This window comes from Botryllus schlosseri, chromosome 8 (assembly GCF_051294905.1).
Source record: "Botryllus schlosseri isolate E-star chromosome 8, Bs_hap1, whole genome shotgun sequence".
Lineage (NCBI taxonomy): Eukaryota > Metazoa > Chordata > Ascidiacea > Stolidobranchia > Styelidae > Botryllus > Botryllus schlosseri.
The window spans coordinates 15,388,309-15,411,012 of NC_137243.1; the positions used below are offsets into that span (position 1 = coordinate 15,388,309).

Here is a 22,704-nt window from a genome sequence, read left to right on the forward strand (position 1 = left end):
GCCCCTGACCCTAAATACGTCACTGTCTTGACCTCTCAATGTGATGTTTATACTGCAATGAGAATAATTATTCTGACCGTGGTGAATAATTATTATCAAGTTCCTGCATATTGATAAATTAAGTACAAAAATTAAACAGTTGACAAAAGAGCCATATCTTATACCCAAAAGAGCCATATATGGCTCGCAAGACATAGGCTCCCGACCACTGGCCTATAGCATTCTAAATGATGCCAAACTCATTTAGGAATATCGATACGGCATATTGGTAATGTTTTATCCCACACGGGTCTGTCTACCAAAGATGCATTGAACGCGCGGATCTCCAATCAGAACAAATCCCGGATCACAAGAGAAGTAGCAGTAAGTGCCCACGCTTCCCGACCCTACGCGTACTCGCGCTCCATTATTTAGACCAGCAAGCTCCTCACAGCGACCTGTAAGTAGAGAAACTCCATAATGAGATTTACATCTGTATATATTTTCAGCAAACATGACTAATCTTTCACAACTATTATAGCGCGCACTCCAGAAATGATTAGATTTCCTCACGTCCGCATATTGGTGGATCAGCAGACCATCCAGTGGAATTGTTGCACGTAATTACGGCGTCTCCAATTAGTCGCACCCCGTCCGGACAGAAGTAGGTACATACGACCCCGTCTCCACTGCTTATACACGATTTTCCTCCCCGTTGAGATCCCATTGGGATATTATTACAAGGATGTCCTTGCCGATTTTTAGACGGCAAAGTTGCATGTGTATTCTTCGGCTTTCCTGGGACTGTCAACAACAGGTTGTACTCGATCAGTTACAATTTCAGGCTAATAGGGTTGCCATACGTTCGGACATGTCCGTAATTTCAGTGTTGAAACTGCGTCCGGGAGGAAATGCTAAAATATGCTTAAATGTCCGGAATTTTTCAGACTTGAAAGGAGCTGAAAATTTTTTCGTGAATCAACATAAACAATAACTTTTTCTGTGGCAGATTTATGCTACTTGAAATTTTTCTTCGCGCCATGCGCGATTTAGTGTCCCCTGCACTCGCAAAAAATACAATAAAAATATTTACAAAAATAACCTTCATTTGCGGAAATTAATCGCAATTATGAGAGACGATAAATATTCCTAGTGTCGATTAAGGCCGTTTTGATGCTTCAGTCAAAGACGTTGATTCTCAACCTGGGGATCATTTGCCTTTTTTCTGGGGATGTTGAACGTAATCAGCTTCCAAAATAGGCCGTGAGCAAGTCTGGGCAAAGGTGCTGACCGGCTTAGGTCCCGTGCTGACCTTTTTCAGTACTCAACTCACCTCACAAAATTTCGAGGTGAGCTATGGAACATTTTCAAATTAGAATTGAAGTCGCGATCATAAAAGGTTCGAAACCACCGGATGTGCAACCTACTGGTGCGGACCGGCATTTCGGCTCATGAATATAGTTTTATACGTGTGACATGGACAAGACTTATCGATGTACAATTATCCAGGGTTGTAATGACTCGAGTCATTTTCTCAAAATCCAGCAATGACTCGACTCGAGTCAATCTGTGTAATGACTCGACTTGGACTCGAGTCATTGCGAATGACTCGGACCAAGTCATATGATTCGAGACTCAGGCGGCCAAGACCGACATTTCATTGTAATTTCGAAGAATAGTACTCTAACCACACTATTGGTATTTCATCTATTTGTAGCGGTACGTGAAAATGCGACCAGAAAATGTTAAAAGGGAGAAAAATTAGTATATAAATGCGAACCGTTGGTTATCACCAAACAGTTTTAAAAAGTGGGTTAAACAAGACTTTAACTGGAAACTGAGCAGTCAATTTATTGGCTTGGACTCGAACTTGGGTCATAATACCATGACTCGGACTCGACCCTCTGCTCGCTGACTTGTACTCGGATGTGACTCGGTGGCAAATTGAAAATGACTCGACTTGACTCGAGTCACAACTATAAAGGTGAGATTGACTTGTGACTCGAAGCCTTGTGACTTGATTATAACCCTGCAATTATCGTCCCTGCATTATCGAAGTCATCACCTCCACCAGCTCTACCGCTATAACTCTAATCACGTGGGCGGAGAGAGGATTATAATATTATATAATATATCTAAGAACCAATGGTAATAACAGATTTCATTCACGAAATTTAACAATTTTTCGCGCTCGGCACGAATAGTAACCAGAGGCAAGCCCCTAAGAAGTAGAGTTTATCACCCTATGGTGACCCCAGACCAGAAGTTTTTTTTGGGTGGAAGGGGGCTGACAAAGTGTTGTTTCGGTCCTGGTTACAATATGTAGGCCTAACAACCACAGAACTGTGCCGACCAAACAGTGTTTACAGCAGCCAGGGTGTCAAACATACGACCAACCAGATACTTTTATACGGGTCGTGAAGAAGTTTATTGCAGACCATATGTGAGAATGCCAACCATATAGCATTCACCAGAGATCAAATTAGAGATGACCCAATAACATGAGAGATAATTCACGGCCTATGCCTAGAAATCCTCTCATCTTTACAATCGATAGGCAAAGCATTGATAGTGTGACATCAAATTGACAGACAATGTGTTTATACCTCATTTTAAAATCGACTAGCAAGCGCTAAAGAGTATCCGGATTTTGAACCACAAAAATAATGTAACCATAGGCTAAGGCTCACGGGCATCCTATATAATATCACCTGTGAATGAAATTATGGGCGATTCTGTAGTATTTCCTTCGACTGGAGCAGCTACACACGTCGGAGTGGGGCTGAAGAATGGCCTCAATCTTCTTTTGATTCTTCTACACGTACTTACGCTGTTGCCTTTCATGGCGTAACCTGTTTACGGCAGGTATACAAATGGAATTATAGATTCTTCGAATATATTATATAGACGTCAAATTATCATCCTTTTCATTTGGCAGCTACGACGTGTTGAGCTGCGTCACCATAGTTATAAAGATAGCGATCCTTCCAGGATCTATGAGTCACAATTAATTTGAATAACAAATGAGAATGGCATTTATTAGAATGACAAATAATAATTCAAGTTCAGGTCGGTCGGTTTTGTTTGACTGATAACTCGTTTGAATGACAGATGATTCGAGTTCATGTGTAGGTCGGTTTCATTTAAGTGACAATGCCTATAATCGACATTCGAGCAGATGTATTCTCCTTCTAATTTTTCGGACGACTCAAGTATGTTTTGCCTACCTACACTACTTGATCATGTGGTTACGTATTTGGACTACTTACACTTCTACTTATAACAGTTTTTCAGTAAAACACGTTGAATTTTGTAAAGTAAGAAAGTAGTTTAGGATATGTAACCATCATCAGAGGTAGTCATTTACGAAGTATTTCTACTTCTATCTTCCAGCTTTCAGTTTCCGAGGCAAAACTAGGCATTGAATACTTACTTTTTCAATTACTTAGAAGCCGTTACTTCCACGTCTATACTTGAGTACGAACGGTGACTACTCTGGCCAATGGCCACCTATGTCCATCATTTTTATGAGTAATATCGTTCTAATGACTGGGCGAAATAGCTCATCGCTGTTTTATTCCTCCTACTACTCTCAACATCAACATCTTAATTATTCTTAGCGGTTTCAAATGTTTCATCGTTCCACGGCACAAATGTTTTTTTGCATATCTGGACTTTATGTATAAAGTAGACGTAGCCTACTTAATGTTGCGCCTTTCCCGAAACAGCTATTTTGGGGTGTCTGAACTTGCGAGCAAAGCATAAACTCATGATGAATGAATAATTTTCCATCGTTTGGTGATTACAAATTTCTATATCTATACCTGTATAGTCTGATGGCCACAAATGAAGCAAAGGCTTGCTAAACCAATACTTATACAAATACGTACATATAGAACTCTGCACATTTGCAGTGTGCAGCAGTGTGCGATGTTCAGTGGATATTGTATATTATCATAGCCGGACTTGTACTACTGGATTTTCAAAATGCGCAACTAGAACTAGAACTAGAATTATACTCACTATTTTAAACTCGCAACTATAGAGATACAACTACTCACTTTTCAAAATCCGCAACTAGAACGAGAACTAACGACCTTTGAAAATCCGCAACTGTATCAACCACAGAACTATACCGGCGTTCCCAGACGCACACGTAATACATAGTAATGTAATAAATGTGTAGTGAGATGTGGAATGCGGTAGATTTTTGTTCTTGTGACTCAGTGAAAATTACGGGTTTCTCGAAAGCTTACATATGTGTGTAATTGAATAGTATATTCATATTAAAATGAACCCGAATATTTTCTGCTGACACTCGTCAGCGATAATCATCAGCAACTAGTAGAGAATAAATATGTGTGTAAGAATTCCCAGGTTATTAAAGGTTAAGAATCGCACTGAACTAGAGTTAATTCTAGAAATAGAACTACTCGTTTTTCAATATCCGAAGAGCTTCTTGTAGGCACAGAACTTCAATATACAATTGAATAATATATTCATATTGAAATGAACCCGATTATTTTCGGGTGACACTCGCCAGCGGTATTCGTCAGCAACTAGTAGAGAATTGGAAAGAACGCTGTAGCCTATATCAACAATCGTATCTCGAAATATGACGTCACCAGCATGAAATGAGGTCTGAAATAAAATAGCTGAAGAGCTTCTTGGAGGTACAGAACTTCAGTATACAATTAAATAGTATATTCATATTGAAATGAACCCGAATATTTTCGGCTGACACTCGCTTGTATGTTCTTTCCAATTCTCTACTAGTTGCTGACGATTACCCCTGACGAGTGTCAGCCGAAAATATTCGGGTTCATTTCAATATGAATATACTATTTAAAATAAAATAGCGCTCAATGTACTATTTTAAGACGGTACACGAATTCCTTTTGTTGACAAAGCTTGGGCTGATGTATTTTGATATGATTTTCAATATCCGCAACTAAAACAAGGACTATTACTAAAAAAACGTTAGTTAGTTGACTGTCAACAAACTATATGGAAAGTTTTTACATGTACTAGTATGATCAATTGATCATGGCATATCAATTCAACCTCTGATATGGAATATATCAAATGTTAGTTTGAGTATATTTTTAAAGTTCAGCTCGAGTGTCAATCGCGTCTCGAGGTCAAATTTAATCTGGCTTGCAGCGTTTGTCATAGAATGGCGCTTACTGCTAGAGACACGAACAGCTATTGCTTGCGAGGCAAGGTAATATATAGGGATACGATCCTGATGTCCAAACATGGAACACGAGTTTTGGGAACACAATAGAAATTGCGTATGATGCTGCTCGAAACAACTTAATTTATATATGTCACTCAAACTATAGATAACTAACCTTCGTAGGTTAGTTATCTATACTACTACGTAGGTTAGTTATCTATACTACTACGTAGGTTAGTTATCTATACTCAAACGAATAGAACGACAATTTTAGATGCGTCACTTAAAAACTCTCGATTACGTCACTTGCAGTTGATCGCTCATTCAGGGAATATCGCAATCCATTTGGAAGTATATAGCAGGCGCTACGAATCACCAAGTTGTATAGGATGGGATTGGAATTCTCTCTGCGTTATGCCTCAGCATGGACCGGCTCCGGGATCCACATTTTGCGGAGTAGCAACTGGAAGTTAAACTAGCCTATATGTAGCCGTCAGGTTGGCAATTTAGAGTTTTTAGAAAATCATATATGAGCCGCTGGAAATTTGTGACTCCAATGACCAGCACGTTACATATGATCGAGATTATTGGTTACGGTCATGAGCAGGACAGATCTTGACAAAATCAACAACATCCATAACATGCATGCATACATACCGAATTCACAAATGAACTGACAACTCGATCCAATTTCTCCTAGAAAATTTGTGAATGTGCATTCCATCTCGCCGTGAACAGGCGCGATTGGCTTCTTAACACATCGGTTCATTGGCCTACTGCGTCCTGATAATAATGTTACAAAACAATCAGTGCTTTTCCAAATGTACGTGACAATGAACCAACCTATGTTGACATCCCCTTGACACCAATTTTTTTTCTTGTGACATTCTAATCCACTGCAGCAGCATCGACAAACCGAATTCGGTCGCCTTTTCCGACATTGCAATTTATTCTATAGTGATATGCGTAGGGTTATACACATGTCCATTACAGCCGCAACCCTAAACCCATAATTGGCAGGGGGGGGGAGCTCGAACTGACACAAAATTATTTCGTAAATCAAAATAATGTCGAATATTTTTCGGCAGAATTATCTGCCTAAATATCTTTCTTCAAGTCTCGCGCGATTTAGCGTCACCAGTTTTATGGATTTTAGCATCAGTGCCTAAAAAAACTAAAACTAATAACCACAAAAACACATAAGTTACCGAAATGAGTCTAACTGTATTCGCAATTTTGAGAGAGAGGTATATTCTTGATGGTGCTTGAGGACGCAGGGATGCTTTAGTCTAGGGGTGTAAACCTGCTGGTCCGGGACAATCAGGCATACAGGCATTTCGGCTCATGAGAGTCATGAATAGTATTGAAGATGTGGCATGAACATGATTAAGCTGTACAGTAGAGTTGATAAAAAATAACTCTTTTTTTCCGGATTCCAGTAATTCACTGCTTGAATTGTCAGGTTACCCTACAAAGGGCTGCTCACCAAATTTGGTTCTATTCTAACTACTATAAGCCGCTAGAGACCCAATTAAAATTTTTAATTTATTATTATTATTTTCTGTCAACACCATGAAATTGTGGAGTTGTCTTCAAAAACGATGCAGAACAAATTTGACTCGATTCCAACCATAGAAGCGAAGTTATTAGTGCTTTTCATTCATAATTCTGGGAATACCCACCGCATGGCCTACTAAAAACTAGTAGACCATGCCCACCGTCAATGCTATTTTTGGAAATTCAGAACTTTCAACTGCACTTCTACAGATTGGAATTGAGTTAAATTTGATTTGCATCGTTTTTGAAGACAGCTCAACAATCTTATGAGGCTGACAGAAAAATTAAAAAAAGATCAATTTTTCATAATATATTAAAAATTTAAATTGACTCTGCGGCGGCTTATATTCGTTAGAATTTAATTAAATTTGGTGTGCACCGTTTTTTAGGGTAGCCTGACAATTTAATCAGTGAATCACTGGAATCTGGAAAAAGGTATTTTTGAACAACCCTACTCCATGCTTGCATGCTGACCTGAAGTTTGTCATTGTTGCAGGCTTGAGACTGTTTGCAACTTTTGGTGATCATTGATCTTCCTCGAAACCCACTGTGGTATCTTATTTCCGTTGCGCAAACCATCTGCATGAAGAAATTAGGCTATCAACCCACGGTTGAGCGGAAAGTATTGTGCTGTATAACGCGGATGTGACCCAATATCTCGAACCGTAGGGCAGGCATCGTTTCTCCACGACGTGATTGTTCGTCACAAGGCCAATTCTCCACGGGACAAAATTTGGGATGCTTTTGGGCGGTTCCGGGACCATGAGCAAAATAAAATACATACGTTCAAAATCAACCCGCAGTAGCTTTCAGTTAATGCCGGGCTTATCAAATTGTGCAGTTGTGCACCCGTTCAGAAAGGGCTATAGGTGCCCTCATTCTCTTTGAGCAGATGGAGATAGCCAGCGAGCTGTGCAAAGTGCTTGTGTCTGCGCACCTGGGAATGATACCATGATGCAACTAATACTTACTTCTTGATCAGATTGGCAAGTTATTATTTCGCCTTTCTGTACGCATTCGTCAACGGAACGAGCGTTCGTGCATCTAAGACAGTCCAATCCTACACAGGCAAGATGCAGAGATTTATAAAAATGATGACACTGATTTTTATAATTAGATACAATCCATGTTTTAGCTATTTCTTATGTCTTGGCCGAACGTTGAACAGACCTCTGGGCGGCATCTATCATGGAATGATTTCTAAAAATAATTGAATTATTTCAAAGCTCACCGTCAACATCGCTGAACGTAAACAAAAATCCAACAAGAAACGTTATTGTAGTTGTACAACACGGCCTCATATTTTCCACGACCTGCATCTTTTCCTCGCAATTTAGAAGTAAATAAATGGGCTTCTCGCAGTTGATGTCTTATGTGAGAGTCTACGTGACTCAGGGTGATCTCGAACGAATTGATTACTTCCGACTTGTGTCCAAATACGAGTCGAAGCTATTCGGTAGTGATTCAGAGATGAATAGGATTTCTACGCGAAGACATTCGCGGCGGAATCACGTGGTTGACCCGTGTGCGTACGATTGAACGTATGTCACGTGGCTTCATACCCTAATGTTGAGAGTAGCTAGTCTTCAATCCGTTGTGACATCACCTGCATAATAACTCCATTCCGTTTACAATTCAAAATTATCGACAAATTGTTTTGTAACATTTCATCGCGGAACCAGGGAAGCTTTCGACGCAATTTAAACATAATGTCTCGTCGGATCATAGGTTTTGTGAAGTATGGCATAATTAGTTCCAGGATATCACAGTTTTGTCATATTTTCTGCTGTCCATTGTAATGATAAGATCGAAGTAGAATATTCATGGACAATCAGTCACGCAGGTATTCATAAACACATGACATTAAGTGCTGAGAATTCAATGTCAATTCTGTATACCTGGCATGTATCCAACGGCATATGCTTTAGAAACACTCAGCACCAACGCAGCGCAAAATTCACAAGAAGTGAAGATGTAGGTTTACAGTTCCGCGACACGTGGCGCTTTGCCTTGATTAATACTCCCAGAATAATTTGTCATTTATTTGGTGATAATTAGAATTCACAGTAATAATAATTTTACTATAAGAATGTGCGATCGTGGATTTATCGTGAATAATATTTGATATCACTTGATTACTGTACTATGGTTGGACGAGTATTCATTTAAATTTAATACAAACGCAAAATCGGCGATCCTTCTTAATATAACGTCAAACCGTTGCTGTAACGGGATATCAGACGAAAATGCAGGTTTAAATGCTATAGGCTACTGACGATACCACAGGCAAAGCTATCTCGCCTTTTTCTTATCACACATGACTTTCATAAAATGAATGGTCGAGTGTTGTTGGATCTTGGGCTGTCGGTATTGGTGTCGGTTATTTAAGGATTCCATCATGAAGTTGGTCGTGTGCGTACTTGCCTTGTTGAGCGTCCTCGAAAAAGGTAAGTGGAACATGCTGCATTTCTCATCATTTTGCGTGTTGTTGTTACTGTTGTTTGTTAAACAACAAATTTGGTGCCTATCACCTGATGATCTTTTGCACCACGGTCGTGAATCATGTTAATCACATAAAATGTAGTTACGCTAAATAATTCCATATTACTGTAAATCCTTTCAACAACAGGGCTTGCACTGAAATGCTGGACCTGTAATCGTGCTTTGACGAACGAAGAATGTCAGATTAAGGGTTCAATCGCCACTTGTAAGCCAAATCAAGTAAGTTTAAATATGGGAAACTTGAACATCATCGGGGATATTTTTATGCTATACCATGAGGTCGATTACATTCCGGTGCCATTATTTATAGGAAATCTTTCTCTGAGAGCCTATTTTCCAATTTCAAAGGAAAATCGACAAGACAGGCAACGCGATTGCATATCAGCTTGCAAAATGTAATTATATAATAGAATAAATGCAACTATGCAATAGCTAGAACTATGGTTCCGCAATCATGTCACGTGCTGTGTTGGCGAGTATACTTTTTTAAATAAATACTAAAACAATAACATATTACTTGCTTCTGTGACATAGTATCCGATAGTGAGCCACGGTATCACTGTTGAAGTTTGTAAACATAATTTAACCGACAACATCGGGTGAAAAGAGGATACGAAATGGCAATAAATAGTTCTAAATCTCGATAAACCAGATAAACAAGATGGTTGCCGTAGGCAAGGAAACAAGTTTAGTACGTCATCCGTTTGTGGTGGCAATATATCTGACACCTCGGGTTGCAATATTATCCGTCGCAAAGCCCAACAACGCACTGGCAAAGCCTTCTGTTGTGGTCGGTAGTTTATTTTAAAGTCCGATCGTTTGATGCTAAACGCGATGATATTTCAGCATCCGTTCATCCTTTAAATTACTCTTATTCACACCTTTGATGGATGTGAATGCTTTCACGATGTCACTTCTTTCACAGGCTTGCGTAAATCAAGAAACCACCAGCGTCGACGGATCGAGATATCAGATTACGAAGCGCTGCCAGAATAAGCAATTCGAAGCGTGCCGTCTCAATGATCGAAGGGTATGAATCCTAGAAAGTTGTCTTTAACTGTACAGTGTACATGATGATAATTTTTGGCGTCATTGTTACGCAGAACCCGGGAAATTTCCGAACGTTCTGCAAGCAATTTCCTAAGAATACTATCTGTTCATGCTGCTGCGACACGGACCGCTGCAATGGCCCGCAGGTTGAATGCAAAAATGGTGAGTGATGTCACGTTACCGTAACATGCTCTGTCGGGTCGGGAAACTATATGTGGATCGCGAGTCAAATATGGCTCATTTGATGATGGCGAATGCGATTAGAAGAATAGAAGTCAACAATTTTCAAGTGGAGCAATGGCATGACAATCTTTTGTATAAATTGTCAAGAGAAAACTTACATCCGTATAGACGGTCGTTGCACGTTATGTTACATATTTCATCGTGAAGTAGCCAAACTATAACTCGACCACCGGTGTAAGCTTGGTATACACGCTAAATCAATTGTTTTGGCAGGCGGACCAAATAGATATAACAACTCATTCGGTATTGGTAACGGCGATACGTAATAATCATATGACGAACTGAAAGCAAATCGTGTTAAATGTCAGGATATGCATATTTTGGTGCTATTTTCAGAAGTGGTCACAGTAGTCAAGAAAGCTACTCAAGTAAAAATAGAAGTGGCGAAACTAAAATCTACTCAAGTACGAGTAGAAGTTGTCCTTTCAAAAGCATCCTAAAACTACTTCAGGTAGAAGTAGCGACGCTGAAATCTACTTGAGTAAGCAAGTAAATAAGTATAGTGAAAAGCAGTCGTAAATACACTCTTATGGGCAGTCAAAAGCCGGAAACTGAGCACTTCGAGCGGTACAGAGAGCTGGATTCGTGCTGCTCAGTACAAAGTTTCCACAGATTAGAATTAGACCGCATAGTGGGATGCAAATAATAGTTTTGCTTTGGAGAAGCGGCTCTTAACTTTTGTTTACCCTTGTACAGTTCAATTTCAAATAATGTCATGGAATTGTACCCTCCGCCTTATTGTAAGGCCTGTAGTTCACGCGAAAAGCAATACGGAGTTGTATCAAAAACGGCATTACCGATTTGCGCGGTGATTGTTACGTGAAACAACATAGCTCGTAAAATGCCATTTAATTTTACTTCGTAATTTTAAACAAAAGAACTCAGATTAATTAGAAGACCTCTCTGTAACGATACCGTGCATATATTTGATATATTTGATATAATTTGTCCATACAGTTTCAACGGTGGTTGACGCTCGACGGTCTAACGCTAAAAAGTCAAGTACTACTTTTCCCCTATTTGAACACTCGCTTTACGGCTAGAATGCTAGATTACGATTAGATATTCCTACTTTTTTTTCCGAGCCACATTGTCTGTGATGAAACATATCATATGGGTGACAATACAGTATGAAATTAACCTGCTATCTAAATGATACTGACCATCACTTCCGTGAAAATATACTTGTTATTCAATTTATATTTTGCGCGGAGCACGACGAAAATTCTGAACTTTCCTTAACTTTTGTGATAGTTACATTATTGTCGGTACTCCCAGGAAAAAAAGACCCTAAATTTCTCCTTCTCATTCTCTCTCTCTCTTTCATTGAAAGAATATAATACTTCTACTTCACAAACTGTTGATAAGTATATAAGTAGCGAAAAATTAGGTCAACTTGAGTAAGTACTGGAAGTAGATCAAAACTACTTGTGTACTTAAAAAAGTAGAAGTACTTCGTTACTGACCACCTCTGGTTATTTTGGCCCTTCATTCAGTTATTTTGTATTTTGTTACACTATATACCTTGTTCGTATTACATTCCTTGTCTGGTCCACATTTAAACTACCACTTGTAGCATATAGTTTGATTTCAGCAGATCGGGCCATCCAAGCTACATAGATTGTACCGTAAAATCTGTCGCAGGCTCCCCATTACCCAAAATTATGATCTTCGCCTGTACGAATATACGGTACATGAATCGTCCAAAATATACAGACGTCAATAGCGAGAGTTACACGGATTTCATTCCGACACAAATCGCTGGTGCCGAGGGTGATAACGGAAATCTGCTGTAGATACAACGTGTATAAATCAACGAACATGGCATCAGATTTAAATTTCATTGATCCACTGTACTTGTGACCTGTGATAATCACTATTTTTTTTAACCAAAATCCTTAAATTCCAGTTGTGACTTGCCGACAACCCAACAAACCAGGAAACGGCCGCATACAATGCCAACAACCAATCACCTACGGAAGCACTTGTAATATCATATGCAACAGGGGCTTCCGACGGGTTGGCCCGAAAACTGTAACCTGCACTAATGGAACAAGTCAAGGATACTGGAGTCCACGCCAATCGATCGCTTGTGTAACCGAGTCTAGACAGCCAACTCAACGACAACCGAGACGATGTCCAAAACTGATCGCGCCCGTCAACGGCGGCATGGTGTGCGAAAATCAAGGCCGCTTTAAGAGTGAAAGCTCATACAATTACATGGGTACCATATGCGCATTTAAATGCGATATCGGATATTTCCGCAGCGGATCGGACACGGCTCAGTGTCTGGATGGAGGCAGATGGAGTGTGATGGTTCCCAAATGTCAAAAAGGTACGTGCAATTCTCCTCCTCAAGACGCTAACCGTATCGACAGCTGCTCCGACGGTAATTATTTCGGAACCATATGCGATATGAGCTGTCGTGCAGGTCACAGGCTCGTGGGCGCATCATCAGTTTCGTGTCAAGTTTTAAATGAGCTTGTCAGACAGGGGCAATGGTCGACGGAATTCCCTCGCTGTGTCAAGGCAGAATGCAGGCCCCGATTAACGAGACCCGTAAACGGCGCCATGTCATGTACGCGAGGGAATACGCTTGGAAGCTTGTGTACCTTTTCGTGCAAAAAAGGATTCCAATTAACAGGCTTGGAAATGACCGTGAACGGCGCGGTCGAATGCGTCCAGACCGGAGACTCCGTCGTTTGGAATGGGGAAACCCCGCGATGCATGAGACTGCAATGCCCACGGCCTGACATGCCAGAAAACGGAAATGTAGTTTGCGGCGGAGATGGCCGCTTGGGTACCAAGTGCGTTTTCAGTTGCAATCCCGGGTTTGACTTGGTCGGGACTCCGAATGCAACAGTGCTAGGCGAATGCGTCCGTGCGGTTGGTGCCGGAGAGGTAACGGCTAAAATGACCGTTGAATCGATCGCGTGTGCTGAAGTACGCTGCCCGCCAGAACGAACGGCTCCGAAGAACGGACAGGTGTACTGTTCAAGAGTGAATTTACAAGACAGCATATGCATCTTTTCGTGCAATGAAGGTTACGATATGGACGGTACCACGGATAGAATGGTTACAAACATCTGCAACTACGCAGCCGACGGTGATGGAGTTGGAAGATGGAGCGCCGATCCTCCGACATGCGATACAAGGTTTTTTTGCGACGTGACACATGGTGATCCTGAAAACGGAGCCGTGGATTGTTCAGACGGTTCTTTCTCGGGAAGTATTTGCACATTTACATGCGATGACGGATTTGAGCTTTACGGTGCGTCGGTTATTACTTGTAGAGATAGAAAGTTCGATGGCGATGCCAAAGTGGAATGGACTGACGAAGCACCGGTATGCGTTGCTAGCACCTGTCCCGAGCTGTGGTACGATCAAACGAGCATGATGGTTTCTTGCAATCGTGAAAAACAAGCTAACGGCTATCCAGTCGGGACTGACTGCACGTACCAATGTTCTGATTCAATATACTTCATTGATGCAACAGACGGATCGGCGAAAGCTATCACGTGCACCTCGAAAAATACATGGAATACACCATCGGCGCCGAGATGTATCTTAAAGAAATGTCCGCGACTGCCGAAGTTAGAAAACGGAAACGAGCCGATGTGTAGCAGAAGCAACTTCGTATCGTCGACCTGCGTGTTCAAATGCAACTCCAAGTACTCATTATCTCACAACGAGGCAATCACCTGCGATTCTGGCGGACGAGGCGCCAAAGCCGGAAAATGGGATATTCAACCGCCAAAGTGTATACTGAACGAGTGTACGGAACTTCCACCAACTCCCCGCAGGGGCGTTGTGAGCTGCTCCAACGGCGCTAAACTTGGCTCGATGTGTACGCTGCAATGCGACTCCGGCTACGCCCCTAGAATTCCGGAAATCGACTGCCGAATGACGCAGCGCATGGTCGAAAGCAAAATGGTCGAAATGCCTTGGTTCGTGGATAGAGAGAACTTTTGCTGTTCCAAATGCCTGTCCGAGTTATACATAACTTTGGCCGTGAATGCTCGGTACGAACGCGGTCTTCAGGACGTGGTCGACTTTGTCAAGATATTTCTCCCGCAACTTTCCCAGCGCAACAACCGCATTGTGTTCTCTGCGTTCTTATACAACTCCGTGGTCGACCAAGAGACGGTGATCGACCGATTCGAATTGAAGGAAAGCGACAACCTGCCTGTTTTGTTGTCAATGCTCGTGGATTGGAGCGTGAAAAACGAGGGGAAAGGTAATATCTTGCTTGCTTTTTCCAAGTATTCGAGTAGATTTGCGTACTTCTCGTACTTACCACAGTGGTTGTGTTTTAGGCCACTTCCACTTCTACTTTGGACAACTTTCTAGATTACTTTGGATTTATAAAGTAGAAAGTAGTTTTAGGACAAATTTGCATCACTTTCATGATCGAAATTATTATACGAACCGAGTGAAACCGTCCCGGTATCACGGTAACTAAATATATGGAAGAGTGCACCTATATACGTGTGGCGCCATTTGTCATTATGTGTGACTCACGCAGATACATCTTACAATTTCCAGTAGCCATTTCCGATGAACTGGTGACAAAATGTGGCACCCTAATAAAATCTAAGTTTTAAAACTATTATTTGAGTAGTTTTCGGACCTTTCATTTACTATTTCCACTAGAAATTGTTTTGACAGGTCTTGGATATCGCTACCTCTAATTGTAGAAATGTAGGAATGTAGAGTAGAAATGTACGGCGTTCCTTCAACTTCTACTTCGTAACAAACGCTTTGCTTTGACCACCTCTGAGTATAGGCAAGTGGTAAAAGTGTTGGTGAAAACGATTTTGCGCTCTATAAGATTTCCCTGTCCTCTGACTTGAAACGAATAGTTTAAAGGGGTTCTAAATTGCATTCCCAAAATCGCGATGGCCGAAACTGTTGCTTACGTCACGCTAAATATTTTAAAACAGGAAACAACAAAGAGTGAACTTTACACAATCACTAAAATATTCCGTTGGGCTGATATGATACCAATACATTTCAAATTTTGCCGGATGGTCGCAATCTGCTGGTCCTGGGTATCATCTGACTGCATTGATGATCTTGCCCGTCGCTCAGTCAGACTCTGCATTTGGGATTTCCAGATCGATGTGAATTTTCCGCAATAATAAAAGTTTCTTGCGTATAGAGACAGGCATCAACCCTGTTGACAATCACTGTTTCACTCAATTGAGGTTGCATGTCTGAAAGATCGTATGCGCTAAGGCTGATATAACGTGTAATGAATAACATTGTCCGTTAATCTCGCGATGCAGCGTAGCCTACACAAGTGACATAGATAACGTGAAATATAACCTATATATATAGGCTATATATAATATATCGATGGTATTGCTGCGGCATACCCTTTTGTTCCACCAAGTGCCGGACATTCAACCTTGTCCCGTCACGGGATTTAGGATCGCCACATAAATACGACTTGTTTACGAAAACATCTTACACTATGTTACAATACATCGAGCACATATTTATGCATTGCATTTGACGTCTGTACACATCTTGAATTTAGAACCTAACGCCATGGGAGCCCTGCGGTACGCAAACTCGAATTTTTTCGCTACCTTGAACCCGGGTGCTGTAAATTATTTGATAATTGCCGGTGACGAATCTCCCAAATACGACACTGGTGCACAGCTACAAAGCATGGATGAGAGAGGGATCAATGTGAGTATTGAGTATAGTTATTAAATTAATTTTGTAGTGTTATAGTGTACTGTACACTGTACAATGTACACTATAGGCTACACTGTACGACTGTACGTGTACGTGTACATTGAGCTTACTCTCTGTTATTATGGAATTGATAATTTACATATTGGTGTTATAGTTAATATAATGTTAGAAATGTCAGAGTTTTGGAAAAGGGATGTACATTGTACAACCTGTTTGTCAAGAGGAAGATATTTTAATAACTTGGTGTGAGTGACCGCGGACCGCACACATGCTTTCTATGTAGTAGCCTAGTTGCAAAGCCCACCATCTAGTTAAGCATTGGTGACGGTATAGGGGCGATATATTGGACTTAAAGGAAATCGTGCAAAGCCCCAAAATATTTTTCAGGTTATTGAATACATTTTGTCAACATATTTATGCGCAAAGTTAACGCTGCCACATTTTTAGCAATTTTAGTGATTATGGCCCGTTTCTCAGCTCACTTGAGCTTAGTTTAAAACCTACCAGACGAAGTTAAATTAGACATACAGCCAATGTGCGGGCCACCGCACACCATTCAAAATTGGCACTTCTTCACGGGCAGCGCGGGTTGCACAGCCCTGTTACAGTGTGGAAATAAAGCTGAAGGCGAGTGAAAATTAATTAATATATTAGGTCCCACTGATCCAACTACCAGTTCCTAATCCTCCATTCATTTATGGAAAGAGACTGGCTGTTGTTTGTGTTACAACCCCGAAAGTGAGAGCTCTCCACGCTGTGCTGTATTCTGTCTTAATATTTGCATATAGGTTACCCGTCCGCTCATTTTCAGATAATTGCCGGCGTCACAAATGACTTTGCCAGAATAACATGGGGAAAGATTCTTGGAGACGATGGAACTGCAACCAATCTGAACGCGAATGAAATCATTAGCATAATGGATAACGCAGCTATTGACAGCGGATGTTCCACCCTATCCCCAGAATGCGCTTGATGAATGAATAATACCGACTACTGTGTTGGTATAGTGAATAGAGTACGAATTTCCGATTGATCCGTCTTTGTTCATTTCGATTACTATGAAATTGTCAAGAGTGAAAATAAGGTATCATGCAAATTTCTGCAGTCGACCAGACGACTAACAGATTATATAATGATTATCGATAATACGATCGATGAGCAATATCATAGATGGTTGTAATTCGTCAGAGCTTTACCCGATATTGAAATACTTACTGACATTGTTCTTTGGAGTGTTTGAAGCGAAACAGTGTGTGACAACGACTGAAAAGTTTTGGTACCGGTACATGTAACGAACTTTACACACAAGTGTACCTGACTGAAAGTCGTTCCTTGATCGTCGGTACACAACCGTACGCCCACTTACCGTCACTATACACGTGCTGTGGGTCGTAAGACACAACTTTGTCACAATATCTACTGATAGCCATCGAAAATGAATTTTCTGCCTTAATCGCGTCGAGTGAGTTCTAAAGTTAAGAAAGGCGTTCGGGGAATTTTGTAAAGGGTTAAGAAGTGGTGACGATTGACCTTGATACCACAGATAAACATGGATTGGAGTGGTAACTTGCGTGAATATATTTTATAGGGATGGTATAGTATAGGGTTACTATACGTCCTCTTTTAAGAGGATTTGTCCTCTTTTTTGACTTTTTTGAAAGTGCCCTCGGAGGACACCCTTTTGTCCTCTTTTTTGAGATTTTGTCCTCTTTTTTTATAATTTTGGTCATACTTATAGCAAAATCCGACTGAAATGCCGTAAAACAGCACCGAAGCGACGCTCCGGCGGGTATTTCGGGAGCTGAGCGGAAAAATGACCTTTTTTTTTAGTCAACCGACCACCAGGTGGGTAAAATTTACCATTGTTTGAGAATTTTCCTCCGGTTTTGCAAGTCTGCAAATTCTGAAAAATTGTCCTCTTTTTAGATTTCCAAAATATGGTAACCCTAGTATAGTAGCGTAGCAATACTCGACGCCGAATACATTGTCCGTCTGGCCTAGACCGTTGCGGCGTAAGCTTATATTCCCTTGCAAGTCCTCGTCGAAATTGTTGGCAAAGCGACGGAAGATATTGATTTTCAGGGAATATTATATCATTTGATTGCCCCAGTTGATACATTTGGCGACGTTCAAAACGTCATTATATACTTTCAGCATGGTAGCATTATGTGGCTTGAGTCGTCGCTAGGTATATCGTGTCGCCTACATTAATATAGGCTCTCATTTCACTGAAATGTAGGGTTGGAATTAGCAATATGACGTCACGTGACGTCATGAGGTTCACGTTCGCGTTCACACAAAACCATTCAAAAAGGTTCGCGTTAACACGAACCTGAACATTTCAGAGGTTCACACCATCCCTAATATTTTAGCTACAGTGCGAATGATGTGAGTTTCTGAGGAAAATGGTTGGTCCCAAAATGCTTTTCACACCTTCCCCTTGAATTTGAGACCGAATCATATTTAGAGCCCCTTCCGAAGTATGACTAAGAATAACCACGCATGGCGCATTGGTGGTAAAATTTATTGATTTCGATTTCGAAATGTTGTTATCTAGAGAGAAGCGGATATGTGTTAGTAAGGTTATGGCGTGCACTGTTCTCAGGAAGCACCACCAACATAGCTTGACAATAACGAATTCAGGCTTGCCCCCTGTCCATTGAAGGATTTTGCGAATATGACTCCCCAGCCGTCAGAGAGATATGATATTCTTTTTCGCCTGCACCATCGAGATGCTTTTGACGACGGTTGCGATACGGCCCCATGAGGTCATCTAGTCTGCGCCCCGGTTTTTTTCTCCTCCATGCTATCCGTGATTGCTGAGCGCCTAGGAGGATAGCTGCGGATACCAATTTTCGAGTCTTTGGTATGACCCGGCCGGGGATCGAACCCATGACCTACCGCTCTAGAAGCCGGACGCATAACCATTACACTATCTCACTCGGTGATCATGAATAATTGCACACGGTAAGAATTTGCAAATCTTAGGATGGTGAGAACGTTCGGCTAACTTTCGTGTTCGCATGAGAACCTCGATAATTCAGAAGTTCGCGTTCGCAAACGAACCTTGGTAGGTTCTATCCCGTGAATCATTTAGTGGATTGAAAACAGTTCCTATAATCTCGATATATGTGATCAAAATTCCATGAATATCTGCTTACTATATTACTCGCTGTGTCAGGGTGGCAGTAAAAAGAGGTGTGCATTTCAGTTTGGAATTTCTGGGATGTTTAGTTACCGAAACCTTTTAAAATGCATGTAACCCGAGATCGAGCTATTGCGTCATCAATAGAATAAAAAATACTATACAATACCATACATTGGGTTATAATTTTCATCTGAACAAGCTACACATACAATGTACAATGCGATAAGACACAATGCAATGTAACGAACAGATAGGAGGATGTCGAACGACACGCATCAGTAGCGATCCTTTACTCAAACATCCACCTCGGCCTAACATAACATAACATAACATAACATGGTTGGATTATATTTTTGATCTGAACAAGTCACACACAATGTACAATGCGATAAGACACAATGCGATGCCTAGATTGCCCGATATCACAGTTCTTTTTCGGTGTTGATCTTTTTGAAGCCGCGGCCCTTTCTACTAGTTCTTTCCATTCTTTGTGAGTGCTTTTTTTCTTCGGGTCTTTTTTTCTGGGCTTTTTTGTCGCCGTAAGAACGGCGACAGCGGGGGAAGAGGAGCCCAAATGAACCTCCGACGGGAATCGAACCGGGTCCGCCTATATAAGGACCATAATTTATCAATATCATGGTGAAATATATTATTAAAATGTATAATCAAGTCGCTGCAGTATTTGATTTTTACTGCGCATTTTATCAATATTTTATGAGGCATTCGCTGTTGAAACTTTCGTGGCCTCGTGGGTAACAGGTAATGTTGTCGCGGATCGGGGAACGTAGTTTGCCCACCTCTGATATAGTGTATTTTAACCTTTGCTAGGGTGCTAATTAAGTAGGCCTATAGCAGTGGTTCCCAACCTTTTCCCACCCACGTACTATCTCGAGGTTTTATTCAGTGCTCGCGTACCACCTACATAAGTTACGCGCCGAATGGGGTCAAAATGTTTCCACCGTATTGAGCTGCCGAAGGCAGCGAAACAGCGAATAAACTGTCCATTTTAAGGCGCAGTATATGATTCCTGTGGTGGATCCGTTTGAAATTCTTGTGGTCAAATATATTAAAACGGAAAGTGGTTAGGTAAGAACCCGGATGCTTTACGACCAGATCTCTTCCCCGTAGGCCGTCATTGGTGGCATTGCCGCAACCCACGACGACGACCTTACCACGACGACGACGCCTTCAAAAAAACTTCAGATCAGGGGTGGCCAACCTTTTCGGCCAATGGGCCACAGGAGATTTACGAACCATATAGCGCGGGCCACCACTTGAATGTTGATGACCATTTGTAGTTGTCCGATAGCAGTGAACCGGATTAGGTGACGATGAAAACAAAATGACTTACTTGACTACCCATCAACAAAATCGATAGCAATTATGTCATGAAAACTCGGTGTGCAACTGTGCAACCATTTCGCACGAAGCGCGCACATATTTCAAAGTCAATGCATGAATTCGGTAAATGATATTGCTACTTGCATATATTGCGGGTCACGTCTGTATATACCGCTGGCCCCCTGGCTACGCCAATGCGTCGGAACCGATATTTTAATCATCAACATTCCAAATGTCGTAGTCATGTTAATCAAATTTTGGTTGGCCTTGCAAGTTCAAAATAATTGCCTGGGCAATTTATTTTTTGCAAATATAACTAATTTCGAGAGTTACCTCGCGGGCCACTCAAAACCTTCTCGCGGGCCGCAGGCTGGCAGCCCCTGCTCTAAATCAACGCCACCTAACTAATAACTCTCTTCGGTCGAAAAACACAGAATCTACTCGCGTACCACCTGAAAAACCTTCGCGTATTACCACCAGTGGTACGAGCAGGACCGTAACAGCCGCACCCCAAACCCCCCAATTGGGGAGGGGGGCGAGCTCGAAGGAGGCCCAAAATTATTTCGTGAATTAGCATAAATTATAGAGTATTTTTCGAAAATTTATGCAACTATTTCAAAATTATTTCGCGCCACGCGCGATTTCAAGTAGCCAAATATCTTGATTATTGAATACTCTTCCCCCAAGAAAAAATACGCAAGATTTTTAGAAATGGGCATATCGGCGTTGACCATTACCGCGCCACGATGCACCAAGGCATATAAAGTTTTAGGATTTGAAATCGTATGATCTTTTAGGTTAGTACGTTTGGACGATTCTATATTTTTTTTTATTTAGCAGACAGGTCACGAAATAACATTGTGTAACGAAGTCATACCAACGGATCCGCCCACCCGAAGATGTTTAATTATTATTTACGGGCCCTACAGTTTCCATGACACCTCACTCAACTGTACTGGCAAATCTGATTACGTGAGCAGAGAGGACAAGAAATTGATAGCAATATATATGCAATTCCCGATTTTATCATGAATTACCGAAAATTGTCGCGCTTCGCGCTGGCTTACTAAGCTGTATGCAGCTATTATTTCGTGGCAGAAGCGAACAACATGATGGGGGTCTATGGGAGCCCAAGACTCAAGCCTATTTGGGGGGCCTGACGAAGTGCTCTTTCATTCCTGCCAACGGGTATACACCCGAAGATCTTTAATTATTATTGAGCGGTCCTACCTTTTCAAACACCACCTCACTCAGCTGTACTGGTAAATCAGATTAAATGAGCAGAGAGAGGATAAAAATTGATAGCAATATATATGCAATTTCCGATCATTTTGACCGATTCAATCATGAATTACAGAATTTCTCGCGCTTCGCGTGTTTTAGGCGATAAAAGCTGACTCACTAAACGGACACCCAATGTAGACGATAAGTAGCGATAAACAGCGTATAGCGTGAGGGAGGTCTGGGGGCTTCGCCCCCCCCCCAGAAGTTAGGTTTATCACCCCATGGGGGGCCCAAGACCAACGTGTTGGGGGGGGAGGCTGACGAAGTGCTGTTACGGCCCTACCACAGTTTGGGAACAACTGGACTATAGCATATTATGGGAAGGTGGGGCACATCGGGAACAAGGGCACAATGGTACATCATTGATATTTTAAAAACCCGACATCAAGAATAAACATACCTTCGATGATTTTTAGTGTCAAATCAGTTGTAATCCTGATGCTGTTTGTTTTCGCCTGTTTGAGAAAATGGCGAGTTTTTCTGTTTTGCTATAGGCTATGCTACCTTTCGATTGTGTTTCGGTGGGTATTTCTTGTTTATTGTGTTTAAAATTTGCACACAGCTTAGTTATAACAGTTTTTAATCACGCTGTATGCTACTTTAGGGGCATGCTTGCGATTTTAAAATTGATTGGTGGTTTTGTTCTGAAGAAGCGGGTAGGGCACATCGAAACATATCGGGAGCACAATGAACCCATTGATATCCTAATAATAAG

General features: G+C 41.3%; 2 protein-coding genes across 2 annotated transcripts; one reads left to right on the forward strand and one right to left on the reverse strand.

Moving 5' to 3' along the window:
* Positions 1–23: 23 nt before the first annotated feature.
* On the reverse strand, positions 24–8,415 carry LOC145444285 (P-selectin-like). Its single transcript, XM_080322230.1, has 8 exons — positions 7,947–8,415; positions 7,687–7,775; positions 7,190–7,294; positions 6,002–6,110; positions 5,816–5,941; positions 2,691–2,831; positions 553–783; positions 24–437 (listed from the first exon to the last, which is right to left on the reverse strand). The coding sequence occupies exons 1-8, from the start codon at positions 8,032–8,034 to the stop codon at positions 277–279; spliced, it is 1,050 nt and encodes a 349-aa protein (XP_080178356.1). The 5' UTR covers positions 8,035–8,415; the 3' UTR covers positions 24–276.
* A 589-nt stretch (positions 8,416–9,004) lies between these two features.
* Positions 9,005–17,249, forward strand: LOC145444289 (P-selectin-like). Its single transcript, XM_080322234.1, has 7 exons — positions 9,005–9,162; positions 9,345–9,436; positions 10,143–10,247; positions 10,321–10,429; positions 12,420–14,747; positions 16,053–16,207; positions 17,028–17,249. The coding sequence occupies exons 1-7, from the start codon at positions 9,051–9,053 to the stop codon at positions 17,187–17,189; spliced, it is 3,063 nt and encodes a 1,020-aa protein (XP_080178360.1). The 5' UTR covers positions 9,005–9,050; the 3' UTR covers positions 17,190–17,249.
* Positions 17,250–22,704: the final 5,455 nt, after the last annotated feature.

Coding starts and splice junctions, on each gene's coding strand:
- LOC145444285 (XM_080322230.1), bottom strand. CDS start 8,034: ATGCAGGTCGTGGAAAATATGAGGCCGTGTTGTACAACTACAATAACG. Junction 7,295..7,686: donor CTTGCCAATCTGATCAAGAA/GTAAGTATTAGT, acceptor TTCTTCATGCAG/ATGGTTTGCGCAACGGAAAT. Junction 784..2,690: donor GCCCATAATTTCATTCACAG/GTGATATTATAT, acceptor TGTTGTTGACAG/TCCCAGGAAAGCCGAAGAAT.
- LOC145444289 (XM_080322234.1), top strand. CDS start 9,051: ATGGTCGAGTGTTGTTGGATCTTGGGCTGTCGGTATTGGTGTCGGTTA. Junction 9,437..10,142: donor CCACTTGTAAGCCAAATCAA/GTAAGTTTAAAT, acceptor CTTCTTTCACAG/GCTTGCGTAAATCAAGAAAC. Junction 10,430..12,419: donor GCAGGTTGAATGCAAAAATG/GTGAGTGATGTC, acceptor CTTAAATTCCAG/TTGTGACTTGCCGACAACCC.